The sequence below is a fragment of the Pelodiscus sinensis genome, chromosome 12 (genome assembly GCF_049634645.1).
Source record: "Pelodiscus sinensis isolate JC-2024 chromosome 12, ASM4963464v1, whole genome shotgun sequence".
Taxonomy (NCBI): Eukaryota; Metazoa; Chordata; order Testudines; family Trionychidae; genus Pelodiscus; species Pelodiscus sinensis.
Genome location: NC_134722.1, coordinates 475,074 through 498,529, shown reverse-complemented (window position 1 = coordinate 498,529; position 23,456 = coordinate 475,074). Strand labels below are relative to the sequence as shown.

Here is a 23,456-nt window from a genome sequence, read left to right as displayed (position 1 = left end):
TCAGACTAGGGAAAGACTAGCTGTTAGTTCATTCCCTCTGGGGCATCTGGTACTGGCCACCAGCGGCAGCCGGGACACTGGGGTGGATGGACCGTTGGTCTTGACCCAGGGTGGTCGTTCTTATGAAATTATAGACACGCTACAGCGATATAGTTAAGCTGGTCTAGATAGATTGGTGCAATTCCCTGAGAGGGCACTCGCCTCCTCCCCCAGTGTGTTTTAGGGTTCGTTCAAGGGCTAGCTTGCACGAGGAGTGTCACATCTGCTGAAGAGTCGATGCCACCGAGAGAGCTCTCCATTTGCCATAATAAATCCATCTCAGCAAGAGGCAGTAGCTGTGTTGGTGGGAGAAGCCGACCTAACACTTTCCTGACTTGTGCTTAGCTCCATGGAAATTGCATTGCTGCGAGGTGGCTTATTCACAATCCCAAATGATGGAAGGCAGGGCTACTCAACTTTGGAAGGCCTGGGGCCCACAATATACTCTCAGCACATGCTGAGGGCTGCAACTTAAATGTGGTTGCATATCCATGCAAATATATATGCAAATAGCTTCTTTCCCACAATGCCCCGGTGCGCCCAGCCTCTCCTCGCAAGGGGCTAGAAACGCCAACACCCTGTACCCGTCTGTTCCAACCAGCCCATCTGCTTGCATTTTTCATTGCTGACCCTGCCTGGGAGATGCGTCACCTTTTAACAAGGGAAGATTAGAAAATATGGGGATGCATAATGCATCAGCAGCGGTGCAGGAGCTATGAAGAATTGGTGGAGGAGAAAGGGGGGCTGCTAGGGCTGGGTATTGGGTTCAGGGGACAGTCGGGAGGAGCCTGGCCTCCAGTCCAGTGTGTGCAGTTGTTGCTGCTGCTGTGCTGGCAGCTTGGTCCAACATGAGACTCTTGCTGTGGCTGCTGTGTTGGCGGTGCCACATCTCTCCGGAGGTTTGCTAGTGCCAGAGGGAATTGGGGGTTTTCACCAGTCACCATGGCATTTCCTGGGGCAAAGAAAAGGCACTTCTCCAGCCCAGGACTCTCCACGTACAGACCTCAAAGGTGGGCCTCAACCAGGAGCGGTGCTTAGAGTGCCCCAAAAGTTACAAGAATATTTATAACCTAAGTATTAAGCAAAGTAAAAATACACTTTGCTTCCCTCTCCCGCTTACAATTAACAGATTTTACAGAGGTGGTGTTAGATGGTTGTACTGTGTGTTCTGGATACTCTGAAAACCTGGTACTTTCCCAAACCTGTGTTTCCCATCGTATATTTTACATAGCACCCAACAGCATCCTGCCGCCTTCAGCGGACCTGCCTGGAGCTCTGTGACTCTCCAGCACACGAGGTCTGTTCTGAATGAGCAGTGCTGGGTTTTGGTATCCCTGTAACAAAGCGCACATGCTGAGCATTGCATGAATGTGCCTCTTTGCATTTCCCTCCATTGAGGGCACCTGCTTCCAGGTTTCCAGCTCCTGGCTGTTACTTGCTAGGGCCAGAGGACCACCTCTCTCTCCCTCCTGACAAAGGATTTTAAGACTGCCCAGCTGTCTGCCTCTAGTTATCTCCAGCAAAGCAGATTGCTGCTTGCACTGTGCTCTCTTCTGAGGGCTATCACTTGTTATCACACAGCAAGCACATTATTCTTAAGGTAAAAGCACTAAAAAGCAAACATGAAACCAAGAAAATCACCTAGACACCTGCAGAGAGGCTCACTTGAGATAGCCACCTGATTCCAAGCAAGGGCTCTGGTAGGTGTTAGCCCCTCAAAACACACCAGTGGGTTCTCCCTGTGCTTACAATATCATCCTTGTTAGAGCCAGAATGGGAGCGAAGGCCCCGAGCTGTGTATCCGAATGGCGTTCCTCGGTCGCTCGGTCTCTGGCGAATCCTGTCCGAACCAGAAGACAGAGGAGCTGGTACCTCTCTGCAGCTTTTAGAACCTCAGTGATTGGCCAGGACCCCCCTGTACTATTGTTACTTCCTGGAGGAGCTGTGGTAACTGGAGCCCTGCAAGTCTTGGGGTAGCTGCTTTATATAGCTGCTCTGTCTACGGCGGCGGAGAGCTGTGCCTCATTTTTGCACGTATGGTGTGGATGTACAGAAAGGCTCTGTGCTCCAGAGCCTCCACCCCGTCCCCCCAAGAGTTGTTGGGGCCGTGTTAGTTGCTTTCACTCTCTCCACAAGGTTTCCTGTTGGTAGGAGAATCAAGCTAGGAACACTAGAAATAAATGTAAGGGTCCTCATGGGAGGAGCTGCTTCTGGGTCATCCTTAGGAGTCCCCTCTTGTGCTTTGGAGTTGGCATGCTTACACAAATGAGAAAATAGGGGTTGTTGCTTACTGTGTATAAGAAAGCAGGACCAGAATTACCTGCTCGGTGCCTGTTGCCTTTTGCTTCCCTTCAAAAGATGCTAGAAAAGCATTAGCAATAGAGGGAGAAGGGTATACCGGGGGAGAGGGGGGGATGAGTACCCTATACCGCTTGAACCTCCTGTGCCCTTGGGACCACAGTGATCCCGAAAAAAGGAATTTGCCAGGGGGTGGGTCTGGTGCTCTACTGGCAGCCGCCGTGGGAGACTCTGGCGACCTGACCTCCTGTGGCTCACCTGCCTGTGTCTTCTGCCCCCAGCCTGCTGGCCAGGCTACTCCTGGGGTTCCTGGCCCCATACATGGTGATGGCGCCGGCCGCTCCTGGGGTCCCCCCCGGCCCCAGTCCCACGTGCGGGGGTGGCGCTGCTGCCGCTGCCTCCGCCGACTGCTCCCGGGGTCCCCCTGGCCCCAGTCCCACGCGCGGGGGCGGCGCTGCCGGCTGCTCCCGGGGTCCCCCTGGCCCCAGTCCCACGCGCGGGGGTGGCGCTGCTGCCGCTGCCGCTGCCTCTGCCGGCTGCTCCCGGGGTCCCCCTGGCCCCAGTCCCACGCGCGGGGGCGCCACCGGCGGCTGCTCCCGGGGTCCTCTGGCTCCACGCGCGGGGGCGGCGCTGCCGGCTGCTCCCGGGGTCCTCTGGCTCCACGCGCGGGGGCGGCGCTGCCGGCTGCTCCCGGGGTCCTCTGGCTCCACGCGCGGGGGCGGCGCTGCCGGCTGCTCCCGGGGTCCCCCTGGCCCCAGTCCCACGCGCGGGGGCGGCGCTGCCGGCTGCTCCCGGGGTCCCCCTGGCCCCAGTCCCACGCGCGGGGGCGGCGCTGCCGGCTGCTCCCGGGGTCCCCCTGGCCCCAGTCCCACGCGCGGGGGTGGCGCTGCTGCCGCTGCCTCTGCCGGCTGCTCCCGGGGTCCCCCTGGCCCCAGTCCCACGCGCGGGGGCGGCGCTGCCGGCTGCTCCCGGGGTCCCCCCGGCCCCACGCGCGGGGGCGGCGTTGCCGCCGGCTGCTCCTGGGGTCCTCTGGCTCCACGTGCGGGGGCGGCGCTGCCGGCTGCTCCCGGGGTCCCCCCGGCCCCAGTCCCACGTAGGGGGGTGGTGCCGCTGGCTGCTCCCGGGACTCTCTGCCCCTCAGGTCCCTGCAGGCTGCCACCGACCAAACCGGCTTTGCTTCCCACCACTCTCAGCCTCTGCAGCTGGGCTCTCTGGTCTAGCAATCATGTGGTTGTTCCAGTTGACGGATGTTGCTGGACCAGGGAGTCCCAACCTGTATTTCATCCCTAAGAAGTCCTGGCACCCGGGGGGCCATGTCCGAGGTCTTGCCCCCACCTACCAAGCCCAGCTTCTAGTTCCTGAAGTTAGAGCTTGGCAGAGAGGCTGGAAATAGGCTCAGGTCTGAAAGGTGAGAACTGCTGGACCCGTTCTCCGGGGCCCTGGCAGAGTCCCCATCGCTGACCACTGTGAATTGCGGATGGGATGTTTGTGTACAATCTGTGGCTGGGATTATTTGGGGGCTGGTCTCAGCTGTGTTACACAGGAGGTCAGGTGAGCGCCCCTCTGCCCTTGGAGTCTGGGAACCGAGGAGCAAGCTTAGCCAGCTGGCTAGACGCACCCTTTGATTCCAGTGGCAGAAGGCGCGACGCTGACCACGTAGCTTGCTCTGTGCTCCTGAGCATGCCCTTCGGCAAGCAGCCTTGGAAAGGGGAGGCTGCCCCAAAGCGTGTCCTTTGATTTTGGAACATCTGCCCCGTCACACTTTCCTGGTCTACCAGGAGTCTCCGACTTCATATTTTCCTTCTCCTCCTCCTGCGCATGCCCCACGCCAGCATATCTGTGCGGCTGCCCTGTGCTCAGGAATAAGCTGCGGGGAGCTCGAGTGAGCCTGCGGGGCGGGGCCAGCTGCCCGCTGGCTGTAGTGAGGCGGTGGGACGGGGTGCGGTAGCACTGCAGCGAGTGATTCATGCCACGACGGTTGCCAGAAGGGGTGGGAGCGTATTTACAGAGCTAAAGCTTTTGTTACAGAGCTTCTCCCACTGGGGACCAGTGAGCTGCTGGTGCCTGCAGAACTGTGCGCCAGGACTCGCCCTCCCTGAAGGCAAGGCTCAGACCTATCCCAATGCATGTCACATGGCGCAAGCCTGGACGGAGCAGGCCTTCCGTCGACTAGTCGACCCTTCCCTTTCCTCACTCTCCAGAGCTCTGAGTTGGGCAGCAGGCAGCTGGGCAGGGTGGTGGCTCCGGGCGTCGGGCAGGGTCATGGCCAGCAGTGGCAGGCGGCTGCCAGTGTTCACCTGACGCGGCTCCCCTTGTCCTGGGGGCCATGGATTGGTAGAGAACGGCCCCTCGCTGTCTCTCCTTTCTCATTGCTCCCAGGCTTGGTTTACTGCCAAACAGCCTCTTGTGAAAGGGCCGCCTAATTAACCCTGTGCTAATTAACAATTTAAAATTACACAGCACGGCTGTTCGTATTTAATTCTCGGGAAGCTTGGGCAACAGTAGGAACCCCTCCTCCTTCCCGTTCCCATTCTCTGCCTCCAGGGTTGTGGCAGCCGGAGTACCAGACCCGGCCCCAGAGGTCAGCTCTCTGCTGAAGCACGGTGAAGGAAGCTGGCTTCGTACCAGCTGCGAGTGGTGGAAATATTGCAGGAAGCATCATTTTGGGGGGGAGGTGGATTCGGGGGGGAAAGCAGGCCTGTATGCAGGAATTTCGGGGGGGCTTTGTAAATGTGTTCCACAAGGGTATGACTGCACCCCCTGGTGTCCCCCCAAGTAAGTGGGGAAATGCCCCAGCCTTCTCTGCTGGTCAGAGCACGGGGGAGGGAGGCTCGAGCTGGCTGGAGCATGCTTACTGGGGGAGGGGGCACGGGGTGAACGCCCCCCCCCTCCAGGTACGGGCCTGGAGTGAGCGCTGTCTGAAATCACCCAGTGAGAAGCTGGGATTAACGGCACGTTCTGGACAGGCAAGGGGCTGCCGAAGGAACTTTTGTGGTTAGTGGAGGCGCTTGGTGAAGTACCAGAAGCATTTTTAGTGTCACTTTAGTATCCATTTGAGTGTTGTACTAGGCCTAAGCCTGCCTGAGGTTTAGGCCTAGAAACAAGGGTTTGCTGTTCTTGTGGCTGAAGCTGCTGCCCCATAATTCCTCACCTCTAATCCCCAGACACGCCCCGTCAGCGTTCTGGGAGGCCTTGAGCTGCAGAGATGTAAGAGGGAGAACATCGGGCCAGGGAGGGCTAGACTCAGGTGTGTGGCTGACAGAGCTGAGGGTGGCCAAAGCCTGAAGGCTAGTTGTGAGGTTTCTGTGACGCAGCGGAGAGAAGAGGCCAGCGGTTTAATTCAGCTCCCTGTGCAGTGTGTGACAGCACAGGGGACCCTTGGGTTCTCACACTGTTCTCTCACTGACTGAACCTCATTGATTTTATGGGAACCCGTGTTTACAGACAAGAGTGCTGATCGACCTGACGAGTTGACTTCTGCCTCCTTAAGTAAGAACGACCTTTCCTTATTGACTGGCTGATAAACAAGAGGAGGGGAGAGAACTGTCAGAGGCTTAGAAAACGTCCAAAAGCTGCGTCTGCAGGAGGGCTCTGCGGTCTTTGTACATCTTGTTGCCTGTGCTCCTTGTCAGCCAGAGGTGGCAGATGGGTTAGGTCTGGGCCTAGAAGAAGACCCAAGACCCCAATAGTGACCTAGTATGAGGACCTCCCCAGTTAGCTTTAAATAGGCAACTCAGAGAAAGAGCTGAACTCAGCAGTTCGTATGGGACTGGGCAGCTCTCTGTACCTGTTCTTTCTTGGTCCCAGCCCAGGAAAGTTGGTCTGTTCTTGGGGCTGAAAGGAGAGGGCAAGAGCGTTCCCAATCACAGAACAGAGAGGACAAAGACCTGTTCAGGGCCAATGGAAATGCTACATTCAGGGCATTGTGGCTCAGGAATGTCTCACTAGCAGCCTTCCAAAATTCAGAAAACCAAAGGCAAAAGGAAGGGAATTCTTTAAGCAGCATCTCCTTAGCTGGTTAACTGGCTGGGGGGTGGGATGGAGTGGGGAGCAACTCACAGGCAGCAAAGCCCACCAATTAATTGGTAAATGCTTGCAGGTTTCTCTGGCCTGGCTTGGCTTGGAGAAGAGATTGGCTTGTCTGTCAATAAACAAGTCCCCTGTGCAGCATCAAAGCCGCAGTCCTTTATCAATCGCGGCCTCCTCTTCCCGCATGTTTCTGTAACTTACCAAGCATTTATGACATTGATTTTACAATCAGGCTGTTAACCCTCCCACCCCATTGGCCCTGCTAACCCTTTTGGCCCAAGCTGTCAATCAGGCATCTTCCAGCCAATCAGATGCATTCCCAGAAAGAGTCTAGAATTTGGAACGGCTCTATTCCTTGGCTTTAAATATTTAAGAGGCCAACTGTTTCCTTATTTTAGTTCTGTCCCTGCTACTTTAACTCTCGTTTAAGAGAGTAATATTGCGTTAATGGGAATGATCGTCTGTATGCACATTACAAACAAAATAAATCTTTCACAGACTGACTTTGATTCCCAAGAGATTACTGACGATGGCTTCCCAGCTACCTTTGTAGAGGCTGGAAGATTTTAGGCAGATACAGAGAGTCCTTCCCCCCCACCCAAATCAGAGAGCTTTGGGGAGTGAACATGATCAAACAGCTAGCCAGCGGCAGGCCAGAAGGTGGAACTTCCAGACAGGGTCAACAGTGTGACGGTCGCAAATAAATAAATAAATAAAAGCATGGGATGCATGATTAATAGGAGTATTGTGAGCAAGACACGAGAAGTCATTCTTCCGCTCTGCTCTGCGCTGATTAGGCCTCAATTGGAGTCTTATGTGCAGTTTTGGGCACCACACTTCAGGAAAGATGTGGAGAAACTGGAGAAGATCCAGAGAAGAGCAACAAAAATACTAAAGGTTTGGAAAACATGATTTATGAAGGAAGATTGAAAGAATTGGGGTTTAGTCTAGAAAAGAGAAGACTCAGACATAACCACTTTCAAGTATCTAAAAGGATGTAACAAGGAGGAGGGAGAAAAATTGTTCTCCTTGGTCTCTGAGGACAGGACAAGAATCAAGGGACTTAAACTGCAGCAAGGGAGGTTTAGGTTGGACATTAGAAAAAACTGCCTGCCTGTCAGGGTGATTAAGCACTGGAATAAGTTGCCCAGGGAAGTTGTGGAATCTCTGTCACTGGAGATGTTAAAGACCAGGTTAGACAGACACCTGTCAGGGATGGTCTTAGATGGTGCTTGGTCCTGCCATGAGGGCAGGGGACTGGACTTGATGATCTCCTGAGGTCCATTCTAGTCCGATGAGCTTGTGATCTGTGGGGTGATGCCTCTTTACACCATCAAAAATGGGGATTGGCCGCCATATCCCACAGCAAGCTCCTGCTGTTTGTCAGTCAGTTTTGGGGGCTGTTTGCATTGTGGTCCTGTCTAGTGGCCCTGGTCCAGGGCTAATGCCTTGTTGTGCTTGGCACCTTGTGTACGTATGTACCAAAGAGACTCTCCCTGGCCCAAAGAGCTTGAAGACGAGACCACCTGTGGGTGGGCAGATTGTGGGATCACAAGGTGATAGTGAGACATGGGTGATAGAGTATGCAGCAGCCACTGGACGCCAGCTGCCTCATCTAGGGTTTGCCGGTCTCGTGCTGTACTTGGATTCCAAGGACAGGGGATGAGGTGCTGCTGCGGTGGGTTTCTCCAGGGTACATCTCCATGAATCAGTGGCAGGCCTCTTGGGAGAGAGCACCAAGATGCTTGTTGGAAAAAGCGTCCAATTGGTAATTGTGGCTGACAGCTGCAGCCCAGGGATGGGGGTTGGAGGTTCAGGAGCATTGGAGGTGAGAAGTGGGTAGCTCATGAAGAACCGTCAGCATCCGGCCAAGTATTTTGTTTGATACGGTAGGGAAGGGACCTGTGCCAAAATACAAAGGAATGTATGGGGGCATGGCTGAAATGACAAGCCAGTACGGTGACTTCTCCAGCAGCATTTTGCATCGATGAGGTGGCCTGTGTTAAAGACAGAAAGGAGATGGATTGAATAGTAAAGACGTGAGCTATTGAGGGCCTTGGGTGCGTTTTATAGATAAAACTGACCCTTAAAGCTGTTGAACAGAAAGTGGTGGTAGGATTTACACTGCTCGAATGTGTGGGCCTAGAGAGAAGTCGAGTTTTGGGTGCCGAGTGAGGAGGAGAGAGGTGGTGGTGACTGATGGGAGTTGGGAGAGGAAGGTCATGTTGCTTGGGGCAAGTAGAGTTGAGTTGCCAGCTGGCAATCCGTGAAGGGATGTCTAAGGAGACTTGTCCAAAGAAGCGAGATAACTCTGAGAGTCATCAGTGCAAGAAGGGTTTAATGACCACTGGTTTTGAACAACAGGCAGGTTTAGCGAGAAGGGGCTAATGGACAGCGCCCGGAGGGATCTCTAGAGTAGGGCGTGGTAGGATGCACCGATCCACGCCCAGCACACCCAGTGCTCTGTACTGATGCACGTGCGGTAAAGGGATTGTAAGACCTGCTTAGAGCTAGCACAGTTAACTCTGTGAAATGCTGCAAGGCACGCGCGTGTCTCCGCGTTGGATTGCCGTGTCCTCTCCTTCATTTACAGACTGGGGCCTGCATTGCCCATAGCTGGGGTTGCCATGGTGAGGTGTCAGTTTGGGAAGGGCCGTTCAAATGAACTTGAGGGAGAAGTTGGGAGCAGCCATCTCTTTCACTGTCACTGCGTCTTGTGACCAGTTTCCAGTCCAAGCTGACAGAACGTTATGTGAAGCAGTATAATACCGGAATCCAAAGGGATTCCCTGTCGCGCCTGTGTGGGAGTGAGAGAGATCAGTCCATTTGTCTTGGAGAAGGTGTTCCCTGTCATCTGATTGCCCTTTGTCCCATCATTTACTCTTTGATGCTCTAGAGGGGGCATTTAGCCTTTCCATTATTCCTCTTTACATCGTGTAAGCAGGAGAGGGTGCCCAATGAAATTGGAGGGTAGCATGTTTAAAACAAAGGGAAATCATGTTTTTAATAATGCATGATTAACCTGCTGAACTCATTGCCACAAACTATCACCGAGACCAAGGTCTTAATAGGATTCAAAAAGAATTAGCCACGTACAGCTGACAAGGACAACAGACAGAAATGGGTGTGGTGTAAATTCTCACGCTTCAGAGCATACGCCAACCCTGAACTCAGGAGGGTTGAAAAGAAGCTGTACCCAGGGGCAGGCTGTTCACATAGGGGTTTGTTGCCTCCTCTGAGCAACTGGAATTAGCCCCAACCCAGGATACTGGTCAAAACAGACCCTGGATTTGACCTGCTTGGCAGTTTCTACGTTCTCACGTCATTTCAGGGTGTAATAGTGCTACATGTGTGGCTGACTGACCACCTAGGTGTCCAAGCAGCTCAGTCCTGGAGAGCGGAAGCGCCCTGCGAGTGTGAGGACCTTGGGGATTGGTCTGGGTCTTTGTGGATGTGTGGAGGGCCCAGCGATCGTTCTCGCGCTTACCAGGACCGCTGAGGTCAGGAATCGCGTGCTGTGTGTGACTCCCCGGGGAGGGAGGAGAGTCTGAGCTCTGCGGTGGTTTAATGGTGCAGCTGTTCCTTACGGATTTCAGTGGTTTCTCCGTTCTGTTTCCACTCCAGGGCTTTTCTGGTTTTAAAATGGACTTAAATGGAATTGTTCTACAAAAGAGCCCAAGCTCCTTAGAAACGCAGGGCAGTTACTAGTCTGTGATGGGCTCACCACACCTCTGGCCATTCCCTGGGCCGCTGGCTTGACTCTTCCTTTTCCTCCCTCCGCCACCGAGTAGCAAGAGAGGGGCAAGGCCGCCTTTTCCTTCTGCAGAGAGGAACTGGTTTTAGTGCTCTTTCGGCCCAACACCCCGCAGTGGTTCTCCCTGGCCTCAGACCCTTTGCGTTATCCTCATTTCCTTTCCGGAGTGTAATGGGGCACCGTTTCCCCGCCAGGGCCTTTGCTGCTCTGGGGGTGCGCTGTGTGTTGTCGTGACTGTGCTATGTGTGCCTTCTCTAACTCACTCGCCTTTCTCTTTCTTTCTGTCTCCCCCCTCTCTCTGTGCCTTTAGGTACGAGCCGTAGTGGGTGCAATGAAAGCTCCATGCAGGCCTTACCATGGAAGGCTGTGACTCGCCTGTCATCCCTGGGAAGGACAATGGGTGTGGCATCCCTCAGCACCAGCAATGGACTGAACTCAAGAGCACCCACCTCCCTGACAAACCCAGTAGCATGGAGCAGTCCACAACCGAAAACCATGGGGCCCTAGACAGCCTGAGGGTCCCCTTTAATGAGCGCATTCCAGACAGCACCAACTCAGCTGGCCCCAACGCTGAGTCCACTAGCAAAGAGGTCAGCTGCAACGAATGCTTGGCCTCCTTCGCCAGTTTACAGACCTACATGGAGCACCATTGCCCCGGTGCCCGCCCACCTCTTCCCCTGAGGGAGGAAAGTGGGAGCGATACCAGTGAGGAGGGGGAGGAGGAGAGTGATGTGGAGAACCTGGCTGGAGAAATAGTCTACCAGCCAGATGGCTCAGCGTACATTGTTGAAAGCGTCAGCCAGTTGATCCAAAGTGGGGGAGCCTGTGGCAGTGGCAACGGGGCTCTCCCTTCGTTCGTTCTGAACTCTCTACCCAATGCTGGGGGCAAACCAGGAGAACCTTCCTCTGCTGCACCCGTGTACCCACAGATCATTAACACTTTCCACATAGCCTCATCCTTCGGGAAATGGTTTGAGAGCTCAGACCAGCCCTTCCCGAATACCTCAGCCCTGACGGGCATCAGCCCCGTCTTGCACAGCTTCCGCGTTTTTGATGTGCGGCACAAAAGCAACAAGGATTACCTGAACAGCGATGGTTCTGCCAAAAGCTCCTGTGTATCCAAAGATGTTCCCAACAATGTGGACCTGTCCACGTTTGATGGCTTTGTGCTCTATGGGAAGAGGAAGCCCATACTGATGTGTTTCTTGTGCAAGCTCTCCTTTGGGTATGTCCGCTCGTTTGTGACCCATGCAGTGCATGACCATCGAATGACTCTGAGTGAGGAGGAGCGGAAAATTCTTAGCAATAAGAACATCTCCGCTATCATCCAAGGGATAGGCAAAGACAAGGAACCCCTTGTAAGTTTTCTGGAACCAAAAACCAAAAACTTTCCACACCCTTTAGTTTCAGCAGCTAACCTCATAGGCCCTGGACACAGCTTTTATGGTAAATTCAGTGGCATTCGCATGGAGGGGGAAGAGGCTCTCCAGGCTGGCACTGCCAGTGGAGCAGAGCAGCCACAGTCAGGCCTCTTGGCGCCTGGTGCCCTCTTGAACCTTGGTGGGCTGACCAGCTCGGCTCTGAAAACCCCAATTACCTCAGTCCCCCTGGGCCCGCTGGCTTCCAGCCCTACCAAATCCTCTGAGGGGAAAGACTCCAGGGCAGCCGACAGTGAGAAGCAAGAAATGGGTGACCAGGACAGCCTCTCAGAAAAGGCAGAGCCAGCTGAGGAGATGGAGGAAGAGGAGGAGGAGGAGGATGTGGAGGAGGAGGAGGAGGAGGAAGAAGAGGAGGAAGAGGAGGAGGAGGAGGAGGAGGAAGATGATGAGGGTTGCAAAGGACTGTTTCCAAGCGAGTTGGAGGATGAATTGGAAGATAGGCCCCTTGAAGAGTCTGGGGCTGTGGCAGGTAGCAGCAGCAAAAAGGACCCTGCTCTCTCAAACCAAAGCATTTCTAACTCTCCCTTAATGCCTAACGTGCTCCAGACCCTGTCGAGGGGCACGGCTTCTTCGAGTTCTAATTCTGCTTCTTCCTTTGTCTTTGATGGTGCAAACAGGAGGAATCATTTAAGCTTTAACAATGAGGGTGGTGGAGCCAGCGTGGCAGAGGGCAGCAGGAGGTTGGACTTCATCGATGAAAGTGCCAGTAAAGACAATGCCACAGCACCAGAACCAAATGAGAGTGCAGAGGGCGAGGACGGGAGCTACCTCTCCCATCACCAGCACGCTGGTCCCCTCTGTGAGCTTGGGGGTGGGGAATGCCCCTCGGGGAGTGGCGTGGAGTGCCCAAAGTGTGACACCGTCTTGGGCTCCTCACGGTCACTGGGTGGCCACATGACCATGATGCACTCGCGCAACTCGTGCAAGACGCTCAAGTGTCCCAAGTGCAATTGGCACTACAAATACCAGCAGACGCTTGAGGCGCACATGAAGGAGAAGCACCCCGAGCCAGGCGGCTCGTGTGTGTACTGCAAGAGCGGGCAGCCGCACCCCCGCTTGGCACGGGGCGAGAGCTACACTTGTGGTTACAAGCCTTTTCGCTGTGAGGTCTGTAACTACTCCACTACTACCAAAGGCAACCTCAGTATTCATATGCAGTCCGACAAGCATCTCAACAACATGCAAAACCTGCAGAATGGAGGGGGGGAGCAAGTCTTCAGTCACACTGCCGGGGCAGCGGCAGCGGCTGCGGCAGCGGCAGCGGCTGCGGCAGCAAACATTGGTAGCACCTGTGGGGCCCCCTCCCCCACCAAACCAAAAACCAAACCCACCTGGCGGTGTGAGGTGTGTGACTATGAAACCAACGTCGCTAGGAACCTTCGCATCCACATGACCAGTGAGAAGCACATGCACAATATGATGCTGCTCCAGCAGAACATGACCCAAATCCAACATAACCGGCATTTGGGCCTTGGTAGCCTGCCCTCCCCAGCTGAGGCCGAGCTGTACCAGTACTACTTGGCACAAAACATGAACCTGCCCAACCTGAAGATGGACAGCACTTCCTCTGATGCCCAGTTCATGATGGGTGCCTACCAGCTGGATCCCACCAACCCTATGGCAACTATGGCTCCAACGCTAGGTGAGGTTGAAATGTCCTGTTTCTGCTGCTGTGTTTGGGGCGGGGTGGAGGGAGGGCTGTGTGGGTGGATGGGGTGCTATCCATCCCCATCTGTTTTTCCCACTCCTATTCTGAAATGTCTGTAGCCTTCCACGCAAGAGTATGCAGTGCAATGAGCCCCATTCTCACCCTAACTTTTCTCATCTTCAGAAAATCTTGGCACCCTCTTATGTGCCTGTGTGTTTCTTGTGAACTTCAGGACACCGTGTGGATGAACTGAATATGGAAAGAGTGAAGCCACTAAGAGGGGATGCAGTGGGTGAATATCGCGGATGTGATTGTTAAGAGTCCTCCAGGATCCAGAGCAAGGGCACCGTAGACCCCTCCTGGGTTTGGAGAGGGTTAGGCATACTATTGAAGGGAGGGCGGGGCTTGGTGAGAATCGGGGAGCTCTGAGGCTTGCCGGCGAGGGTGTATTGATGAAGGTAGATGTTGCTCAAATGGCTCTGGGATGTGGCTCTGAAGAAATGAAATCTAGATACAGGTCAGGTGAACGTGATTGGCGGCTGGGATAGATGCTTGGTGAGCGAGTGAGAGCTTTGCTTGGTGAAGGGGCGAGCAGAGACTCTTGCGGCGGATGCTGGCTTGACACTGAAAGGCAAAGCTCGGCTGAGCGTTGTCGGGATAGGGACGGCTGGGCAAAGGCTGACTGGTACAGGGAAGGGATGTGATCCCTTTATTTGGAAGGGGGCTTGTCAGTTGCACAGCATGTTCTCTGAACAGGCATATTAATGATGCTTTTAACCTGAAAACGAGGCTGCATTGACGTAGTTATACACACACAACCTGCGTGTTGACATCACAATTGGGGCTGTTCAGGACAGCAGTAAGGATATAGTTCCTTCCCTGAGGAAATTTGCTATGTAAGAATCAAGTTAGAATTTGGAATGACAGACGAAATCTCTTCTTGAAAGCCTGCAGTGCTGCTAGAGTCGATGAAAGGGCACAGCTGTACCTTCCTGTCCTGGAACCCTGGCTGTAGCGCACACGGTATGCATTACATCCATGTGCTTGAGCTTCCTTTCGCCAGTCCCATAGGAACCAGTGCCACAGAGTAGAACTCCTCCGTGTCTGCGCTGGCAAGGGTCCGTGATGTTTGCAATACCGCTTCCTGTGCACCCCGGTTCACTAGAACCGCTCACTGGATGCTGCGTTAAGAAATTGCACAGGCAAGGAGAGCACCTGCTTTACCTCCCTTCCTGTGACCTGACCTCTTTCCCCTAACTCCAGCCCTAGTCATCTTCTCACCCATTGAGACTGGAGAGGCTCCTAAGGCACTGTGTTGCGGGCCCCCAGACTCACGTGCAGCTAATTGCCACGCTGAGGGACGTGATGAGCTTAAAGTGTAGGTGCCTGTCTGAGAGCAGGGAGAGGACCCAGCTCCCCACAAAAGCAAAGCAAAGGAAAACCGTGGAATGGAAGACGCTACAAAGCAAGCCCATTTGCGTCCTTGAAGGAGACGACACTGGGTTTGTCTTTGCTGTGACTGTTCCTAAATGGCTCAGGGTTGCTAGTAGAATGTCTGCTGATTGCTAGTGTAGTTTGGTGACATTGCGAACTGTATGAGAAGCCGGCGTGTTCTTGGGGTCCCCAGCCTGCCCTCCTAAAGCCCCGGGGCAGTGTTCCTGAGAGCCAGTGGCTGTTCTCTCCTTCCTGCGTGACTCCAGCTGAGAGCAAGCCTTTGGAAAGTGTGGGCTCATTCAGGAAGTGGTGTGGGCCTGGTGTACTTCATGGCCTTAGGACTCCTGGCCACAGCCCGAGCTGGGAGTGGCAGGGTAGAGTCCCTTCCCTTGTCCATAAGCACTGTGAGGGTACATTGGGTCTGTCCGAGAGGCTTTGTTCTGGATGGCTGCCTTGTAAACCCCTCCCCTCTCGCTTCCTCAGTCCTCTTCCCTGCCTGCATTTGCTGCCTGCCCCCCGATTGCGGTGGTTGCTTAGGCAGTGGGGCAGGGGGCGTTCTGCCCTTCCCTGCCTTGCCTCCCAGAGCTGCTCGTGGGTTTGAGCAGAACATTAGCCCAGCTCCTCCCTGTGGGCCGCGGCGGGGCTGGGTAGCTCCGGAGAGAGGCTCGGGCGCAGGCCAGGAAGAGCGGCCTGGCTGGGGATGGTCTGTGGAAAGATTTTCCAAGGAAGCCGAGGTAGCCTATGCGAGTGGCTCGCGCACTAGCAGGTGTCCTGGGGAACACAGAATTGGCCTGGCAGGAGAGGGACCAGACTGGAGCTGGGGATGACAGAAGTAGCTAGACTGGGAAAGGCTCCTGCTGTGTGCGGGCCTGGCGTGTGCAAGCTGCCTGGCCTTCTCTCCTGTCTCTGGGCACTGTAGGTGCTCCCTGTACACCGGGCTCCTGCTCCAGTTACCTGGGCCTGGCACCTGATGGGACTCAAGGCTCCAGTGCTCTTCCCTGGCCAGAGGAGTAGCCGTCCCTCTGGCAGGGAAGAGAGGCAGCGCGCACGCGGCACGGAAAACCCCTCCCGGAGCATCGCGTAGGCCAGGTCTGCGTGGGTCTCTGGGCCCTGCGCAGGCCGCCCACGGCTCAGCCCGTTCGGACCGCTCCCAGGGCCGGCTGGCTGCAGCAAATGACCGCTAGCCTAGAAAGGCAAATTAAGGAACAAAATCTCTCTTTTGAGTATCTGGGGACTCGAAGGCTAATCAGACATAAAAATAACCCCTTAAGCTGAGCTGGGACACCGTCCGGGCTAATTGCCCAAGGGGGAGAAACCAAACCCAGAGTAGCTGCAGTGTGGGGAGAGGAACGAGACGTAAGCTCCACCATGGAGACTGGTGGTTGGGCTCTTTGCTTCAGCATGAGATCCCAGGTAACGGAGAGGAGTCTTCCCTCCTTCCACATCCTCAAGCCTTTCTAACGAGATAAATAAGAGCTTGCTGTATTAATTTACTATAAGTGACTGGAGGTCAGCTCTTGGTTTAGCTGGGTCAGGGATAATTTGAAGAGCGGGGAGATGACAGAGCGAGAGAGAAAGCATGCGTCCTGCTGCCTCTTTCCCTGACACACACGCACGCTTGTATTGCCCCAGTTATTAGCTGTCGTCCTTTCGTTGGCCATCAGCTCTCCCAGGCCAGTACCTTCCTTGAGCAGCTACCGTTCCGAATGTTTGTTTTGGACAAGTGCTGGGCTTACCGCTAAGAGCATGGCGCTTTCCGCAAGCTTCGGCCTTCTGCTCTTGCTAGTTGCAGAAATGAGTTCCTTCTGGTGCTGCTGCAGCAGGACGTCCTAAGCCCCTGCGTGTGCAGTGCACCCTGGCCAAAGAGTCTTGTATGCAGCAGGAGCTGGCTTTGGAGACCCGTGCAAGCCTGTTCTTGTCTCTGCCCGGTGTCCTTGCCACCAGAAGCGAATACGTGAGAGGTGACCACAAGAGAGATGGAGCCAGCAAGTGGGGAGTGTCAAATCGGTTTCAGGAGACTCCTCCTCCTAAAGTCTGTTGGGAGGCACCTTCATGTTCTCTCTGGTTGGCAAAGGCCTGCTGTGCTCCTGGCCCGGGGGCTGGGCAGCAGGGGACCTGTTCTGCTCTGGGCTCAGTGGCTGTGGAATCAGTCAGCTGGCCCCTCTTGGGCCTGGCCCGGGATACCAGCAGGGCAGAGGAATGGGCAGGGTAAGGAGGATTACTGTGTTGCTTCTGACGGAGGAGCTGGTGGGCACGTTAGGGGGCCTGCCGGGGAATGAATGGGCTGCTGTGCTCCTGTCATGGCAGGCACGGACTCCCGCATCTCTGACGTTTGTGTTTTTTCTCTCTCCTTTGTGCAGTGGGTGGAGAGATCCCCCTGGACATGCGGCTGGGGGGCGGGCAGCTGGTGTCCGAGGAGCTAATGAACCTGGGCGAGAGCTTCACCCAAACCAATGACCCGTCACTGAAGCTCTTCCAGTGTGCTGTGTGCAACAAGTTCACGACCGACAACCTGGACATGCTGGGGCTGCACATGAGCATGGAGCGCAGCCTCCCGGAGGACGAGTGGAAGGCCGTGATGGGCGACTCCTACCAGTGCAAGCTGTGCCGCTACAACACGCAGCTCAAGGCCAATTTCCAGCTCCACTGCAAAACCGATAAGCACGTGCAGAAGTACCAGCTGGTGGCGCACATCAAGGAGGGCGGCAAGGCCAACGAGTGGCGGCTGAAGTGCGTGGCCATCGGGAACCCCGTGCACCTGAAGTGCAATGCCTGTGACTATTACACCAACAGTCTGGAGAAGCTGCGTCTGCACACGGTGAACTCCCGGCACGAGGGCAGCCTCAAGCTCTACAAGGTAAGGCTTGCTTTCCCCAGAGCCCCGGGCGAAGGGAGGGAGCAATTCTGAGCCGGGGTGAGGGTGGATTTAATCCCATTCCATCTGGTGCCCCCGGGGGCTTGACCCCAGCTCAGTGGATCCCACTGCCCTCCGCCGAGCCTTTCCAAAGGGGAGGTCCTGCTGTGCCCACCTTGAGGCACCACGTGGGGCTGCGCACCTGTCCTCTGAACACGAGGTCCCTTTAAAGGGTGTCCCCTTGCACACCCAGAATCAGAGGCCATGATTCCAAGGGCATCCCAGCAAGCCATTTCTCCCCGCTGGCCTCAGCAGGGGCTCTGCTAGCCAGCCTTTGCCTTCTGCCCGATCGCGCAGCCCTGCAAGCCACTGGCAAAGGAAGGCCAGGCAGCGAGCCTGCAGAATGCCTTTGCAGAGCCAAGGAAGTGGCTGGTGCCCTGGTTCTTTTGTTCTGTGGCTGGGGAGGGCTGGAAAGGAGGGAGGACCAGTTTGATTGCTAGCTACATTGGCACGGTCACACTGGCAGCTTTCCTAGGCTGATGCCTTTCAGCCCTGTCACCTTCCCCCTTGCTCCATGACGGTGCTCTTGGCTTTTGCCTTGTTTGCTGTCCCTTCTGTCACCATCTTTTCCTTTCCTGCCTCGTGACGCTCTCCTTTCCCCCGCCCCGAGCCCTGCAGGCTGTAACCCAAGAGGAGCTCCGGATACAGTAAATAGTCCTTTCACTCCCGCAGCAGAATTACTCCAGACGTTTTTATTGATTTTTCACTGGACTTAAAGCTTCACCTTTTTCTCTAATCATCCCATAATGGCTTTAGTATGAACAATCAGGTACAAACCGCCATAAATCTAAGCAGCCTCTCTTCGCATCCCTCCTGCTCACACATGCTCTGTCTCTCGCTGTCTTCTCACTTGGCTCGGTTCTTCTTTGCCCCTTTCCCTTCCTCTGCCTGTAGCCGCAGAAGGATCTGCACAGTTGGATTAGGCTAGGAGGGCTCATGTGCCCTGTCATGCCTTTTTGCTGCCTGGATGGAACTCTCCCGTGTTGGGTGGGTTCAGAACTTGGCGTCTCTCCCTGTGTCAGAGTCCCATGAGGAAACGGGCGGTTTGGAACATCGTGGGTTGTTCTAGGAAATGGACGGCTCCAGCGATTTCCGTGGGGGTGGAAAGCGGCAGGAGGGCAGAACAGCGTTGCTGGGCTAGGGCAGCGGGAGCTTTGGCTAGTGTTCGCGGGGCATGCTCTAGGAAGCTCCTGGTCATGGAAGCCCAGCAGATGTGACTTGGGCTCCTGGGAACAGCACTGTTATCGGTGTCACTGCAACTAGTGAGGCATCGCACCGCTTCCTCTGGAAATAGCGGCGCTCGCGCCAATCGCTCCGCTTTCCAGAGCCCTGGTTTAGGAAAGTCTGAGAAGCCAGGGTATGGGTAGGAGGGAATTTGGGGTGAGAGTGGGAGCAGGAGAAATCCAGAGGAGCGGGGAGAGGAAGTCTGGATCGAGTGGTGTGTCTTCACAATTCACACTTGTGCACCAGGCATCATGATTTCAACTTACAATAGTCTCTTTAGATTGTGGGGGTGAGGGGTGTTGTGTGAGGACAAGACAGTGGTGACAGGCTGCAAAAATCCCTGGTTCAAACGCTCTGGCTCTGTTGTGCTGCCTTGAGAGAGTCAGTGGGGGCACTGGCTTTCTCCCTCAGACCCAGCCCAAACAGGGAAAATGAGAAATGAAGAAGGGGCGTGGGGAATATATGGAAAGGCTGGAGAAGTGCCTTCCCCAGACAGGCCAAGGAATTCATTCTTAGGGACACTGGTTAGATTCAGCCCTGAGTGCTTTGTAGAATCGTCACTATCTGGTGTGTCTTAAAGGTAGAATTCCAGTGAAATATCGTAGCGAGAGAGAACAGATACTAGCTTGGTATCAAAATACTGAACACAGGCCTCTACCAGTCGCGCGCACAGCACGTGGATAGTCTATCTGCTAGTGTAGCCACGCAGTAGGGAAGTCAAATAGCAGTTAATTAAATAGTCGAGTAACCGCCTGAATTCTTATTGTTACTCGACTATTCTATCGTCCCTAAGGGTGGCAGCCAGTGCGCTCCGGCCCCACTCCTGAGGAGCCCCCTGCCACTCCACGCGGCTCACCTCTCAGACCAGCTGCCTGTCGCCCTGTGCTGCTGCCTCTGATAAAGAGGCAGCAGCAACCCCTGTCTAGGGGAGCTCTGAGCTCCCGGACCTGGCGTGAGCCAGAACTGAGCCGGGCTGCCCGCCTGGCTCCTACTACACTTTAAATGCAGAGCCGCAGTGGGGGTAGGTCCTGGATCCAGCATGAGCCAGGACTGACCCGGCTGCTGGCCAGCCTGCTGAAACGTTTACTGGCAAGGTGGGGTGGGGAATGTGTGTGACCTATGGCATTAACTGAGACGTTTTTGCTTATCGGTTAATCGACTCCACGGTTACGTCCCTAGCACGCAATCCTTGAACTGTTGGATGGAATTCATTGCATTGGTACCCAGCCATTTGCACTGTGAATCCTGCATGTCCTGTTGCTCTTCTTCCTTAGTTGGATTGTGCTCTCCAGTGAAAGGGGAGATTCCCAGGGAGTCGGAGCCCCGGGTTCGTTCCAGGGAGAGCGTGGCTGCGGAGAGGCAGGGACGCTCACTGAGGTCCTTGGCTCACACTTTCCATGCTTTGAAGTGGTCGCAGTGCCATGGAGGCGGGGAAGGGCGAAGTCGAAGTGGGAGGGGAGCAGTTCATGGACCAGTTTCTCCTCTCTTCTCTCAGCCCTTGGTGTGGTCTGCAGTAATTGAGATTGATTGGATGTTATTTTTCCTCTTGCTAATGTAATCCATTAGCCTGGCACATGCATAATCAGTTTAGAGCACAGTTAACTGGATGTAATCGAGTTCTTCCCTGTCTGCTGGAGAAAATCCTCTCCAGATGCTGCCTGGGTGAGAGAGTGTATGAAGCTTATCGCGCACAATCCTCCTTACTCGGCCTCTTTGCCGTTTCCTTTTTAAATCACGTTATTGGCCACTTGGGTTGCCCAAGAGCCACTTCAGCAGCAAGTGGCAGAGCTAGAAAATGTGATTCTGAGACCTCGTTAGTCAGCAGCTTGACAAGCCTGAGTCCTGTCCTGCCATGCGTCTGGGGCTCTGTAGAGGGTGGGGTGCATTCTCATGCCACCTCTTCCCACGGTTCAGTATTTCCCAGTGCCTTCAGCCCAGCCCCCCTTCTGCACCATTGGTGAATGCGGGGCTTGGAGTTCCTCACGTTGTTAAACTCAGGGAGATCTGACCACCTCGCCCAGCTTGTCCCCCTCTGTGTGGTCAAAGCAGGGCTAGGGCTGAAATCCTGGGAGCAGGGCGGAGCGTGTGTGCTCATGGCCTTTTCAGTATATTTTCATATTGCCAGACAAATTACCCAGAAAGGGCCTCTATTGTCGTAAGGACTTGTTTCAGTTCTGAGTGGCATGAGGTGGACGTGCTGGTCCAGGAGGTGAACAGAATATGGCATGTGAGCGAGAATAGCAGATGTGGTAGTGTGCAGCGTGGCTTAAGCAAGATCTTTAGCGAGCTTACACACAAGAAGGAAGCTGACAAGAAGTGGAATCTTGGACAGATAACCAGGGAGGAGCATAAAACCGTTGCTCGAGCCTGCAGGGGTGTAATCAGCAAGGCCAAAGCCCAACCGGAGTTGCAGCTAGCAAGGGATGTGAAGAATAACAAGAAGGGTTTCTACAGCATCAGGAGAAGGATCAGGAACAGTGTGGGACCCTTACTGGGGAGGGCAGCCTAGTGACAGGTGATGTGGGAAAAGCCAAAGTACTCAAAGCTTTCTTTTTTGCCTCTGTCTTCACAGACAAGGTCAGCACCCTGACTGCTGCACTGGGCAGCACAGTATGGGGAGGAGGTGGGCAGCCCTCAATGGGGAAAGAACGGGTTGAGGACTATGTAGAAAAGCTGCACGTACACGCACCCATGGGGTGAGATCTAATGCATCCGAGGGTGCTGAGGGAGTTCGTTGATGTGATTGCATAGCCAATGGTCATTGACTTTGATCGGGGAGGTCCCTGATGATTGGAGAAAGGCAAACAAAATGCTTGTCTTAAAAGAGAGAGAGAGAGAGAGAGAGAGAAAGGAGAATTCAGGAAATGACAGATTGGCCAGCCTCACCTCCACCTCAGAAAAGTAATGGAGCAGGTTCTCGAGGAATCCATTTTGAAACACTTCTAGAGGAAGGTGACCAGGGACAGTCAACAGGGATTCACCAAAGGCAAGTCATGCCTGACCAGCCAAGGTAACAGGCTCTTTGGACATAGGGAAGGTGGTGGACGTGATATGCTTTGACTTTAGCAAAGCTTTTGATACGGTCGGTCTCCTGCACTATTCTTGACAGCAAGTTAAAGTGTGGATTAGCTGAATGGACTGTAAGGTGGCTAGAAAGATGGCTAGATGGTTGGACTTGATGGGTAGTGATCAACGGCTCGATGTCTGTTTGGCAGCTGGTATCAAGTGGAGTGCCCCCGGGGTTGGTCCTGGGGCCAGTTCTGTTCAACATCTTTACGAATGACCTGGACGAGGGGATGGATTGCACCCTCAGCAAGTTCACAGATGACACTAAGCTAGGGGGAGAGGTAGATGCTCTGGAGGGCAGGGATAGGGGCCAGAGTGACCTAAACACATTGGAGAATTGGGTCAAAAGAAATCTGACAAGTGCAAGAGGTTCAACAAGGACAAGTGCCGAGTCCTGCCCTCGGGAGGGAAGAATCCCAAGCATTGTTACAGGCGGGGGGCCGACTGGCTAAGCAGCAGTTCTGCAGAAAAGGACCTGGGGGTGACAGTGGATGAGTCAGCAGTGTGCCCTGGTAGCCAAGAAAGCTAAAAACATATTGGGGTGCACTAGTAGGAGCATCGCCAGCAGATTGAGGGAAGTGATTATTCCCCTTTATTTGGCACTGATGTGGCTACATCTGGTGTGTTGTGTCCAATTTGAGGCCCCTGTTACAAAAAAAGATGTGGACCAATTAGAGAGAGTCCAGCAGAGGGCAACAAAAATGATGAGGGGCTGGAGCAAATGACTTCTGAGGGGAGGCTGAGGGAGCTGGACTTAGTCTACAGAAGAGTGAGGGGCGATTTGAGTGGGCTGGGTTTCCTAGGGAGGGGGTGGAATCTCCATCCCTAGAGGTTTCTAAGTCCCAGCTTGACAAAGTCCTGGCTGGGACGATTTCGTTGGGATTGATCTTGCTTTGGGCAGGGGGCTGGATTTGATGAGTGCTGAGGACTCTGCCAGCCCTAATCTTGAGTGGCTCGACGACATATTTCACTGCTGGTAGAAGCAGCGAGGTTTAGAGGAGAAGCTGGGGGCGGGGAGTCGAGAGACCATTCCAAGCTCAGCCACTGCTTGCTCCATTAGCTTGGGCAGATCGTTTCCTAGCTCTGTAATATGTAGCTGAGTTAGTCTGTTACAGAAAAAAACCCAGCAAGCAAACGGTCTGGTAACACTTTATAGACTAAGAAAACATGTAGACGGGATCACGAGATTTCATGGGCACAGCCCACCTCTTCAGATGACGGGAGTTAACTCCGGCTGTGCCCACCAAAGCTCGTGATCCCGTCTACATGTTTTCTTAGTCTATAAAGTGCTACCAGACCATTTGCTTGCTGGTTTTTTTCTGTAACATGGGGGCGGTAAGTCTCCTTTTCTTTCAGTGCTTTGAGATCTACAGACCGAAAGAGCAGCGTGTCCGAGTTCTAATTCAGACGATGGCAAAGCCATTCAGGTTTGGCTTTCCCGTGAAATGTGGCAGGGGGATTTAGCTCATCTGGAAATGGGAGAGACGTTTCCTGGTTCTGGGGCAGGGCTGTTTAACTAGGTGCAGGAGGGGCATTTGGGGCTGACTAGAAAGGGCCCTAGAGATCCTGGGGAGGAGTGTTTGATGAAAATGGATTTCCTTCTTTGTTCGT

General features: G+C 54.5%; 1 protein-coding gene across 6 annotated transcripts in view; it reads left to right on the top strand.

Moving 5' to 3' along the window:
* Positions 1-23,456, top strand: part of ZFHX3 (zinc finger homeobox 3) — a 1,230,042-nt gene that overhangs the window by 1,033,758 nt on the left and 172,828 nt on the right. For 5 of the 6 annotated variants that reach the window (XM_075939761.1, XM_075939759.1, XM_075939760.1 and 2 more), the window contains 2 exons: positions 10,431-13,201; positions 17,002-17,498. In XM_075939761.1, the coding sequence (XP_075795876.1) occupies positions 10,477-13,201; positions 17,002-17,498 (3,222 nt within the window). In that variant the 5' untranslated portion in view covers positions 10,431-10,476. The remainder of the gene's footprint in view (positions 1-10,430; positions 13,202-17,001; positions 17,499-23,456) is intronic. The other variant, XM_075939764.1, reaches the window with a different exon arrangement.